General features: G+C 54.7%; 1 protein-coding gene across 1 annotated transcript in view; it reads left to right on the top strand.

Annotated features, from left to right (window-relative positions):
* LOC119585124 (protein fem-1 homolog C-like) overlaps positions 1–417 on the top strand; it is a gene marked incomplete at its 5' end in the record, with an annotated part of 5,975 nt that overhangs the window by 1,892 nt on the left and 3,666 nt on the right. Inside the window, 1 exon segment of the mRNA XM_037933757.1 lies at positions 103–321. Within this exon segment, the coding sequence (XP_037789685.1) occupies positions 103–321 (219 nt within the window).

The raw sequence follows: 417 nt of genomic DNA, 5'->3' as shown, positions 1-417 counted from the left end.
TTTGAATTACTTACAATATCGTTGTGAGCCAGAGAACTGAATAAAACTTGCAAGTAGGCTATTAAGTTGCCATCGTCCTCATGCTCCTGTCCATGCTTGCAGACATTGAGGTCGCCAATCGCCACGGGCACACGTGCCTGATGATCGCCTGCTACAAGGGCCACTTCGACATCGCCAAATACCTCATCGACATCGCGGCGAATGTCAACCGCAAGAGCGTGAAGGGCAACACGGCGCTGCATGACTGCGCCGAGTCCGGCTCGCTAGAGATCATGAAGCTGCTGCTGGACCACTGCGCCAAGATGGACGTGGATTCCTACGGTGAGGGCCGACAGTGGTGCGCCCGCGGCGCTTCTGCCTTGTCACTCATATAACCCTCTCTCCGCATGGATTCCGTTTTTCTCGCTCTCTCAGTTG

Source organism: Penaeus monodon, chromosome 19 (genome assembly GCF_015228065.2).
Source record: "Penaeus monodon isolate SGIC_2016 chromosome 19, NSTDA_Pmon_1, whole genome shotgun sequence".
Taxonomy (NCBI): Eukaryota; Metazoa; Arthropoda; class Malacostraca; order Decapoda; family Penaeidae; genus Penaeus; species Penaeus monodon.
Note: the sequence above shows the minus strand (reverse complement) of the source record. Positions and strands in the feature narration are given on the sequence as shown.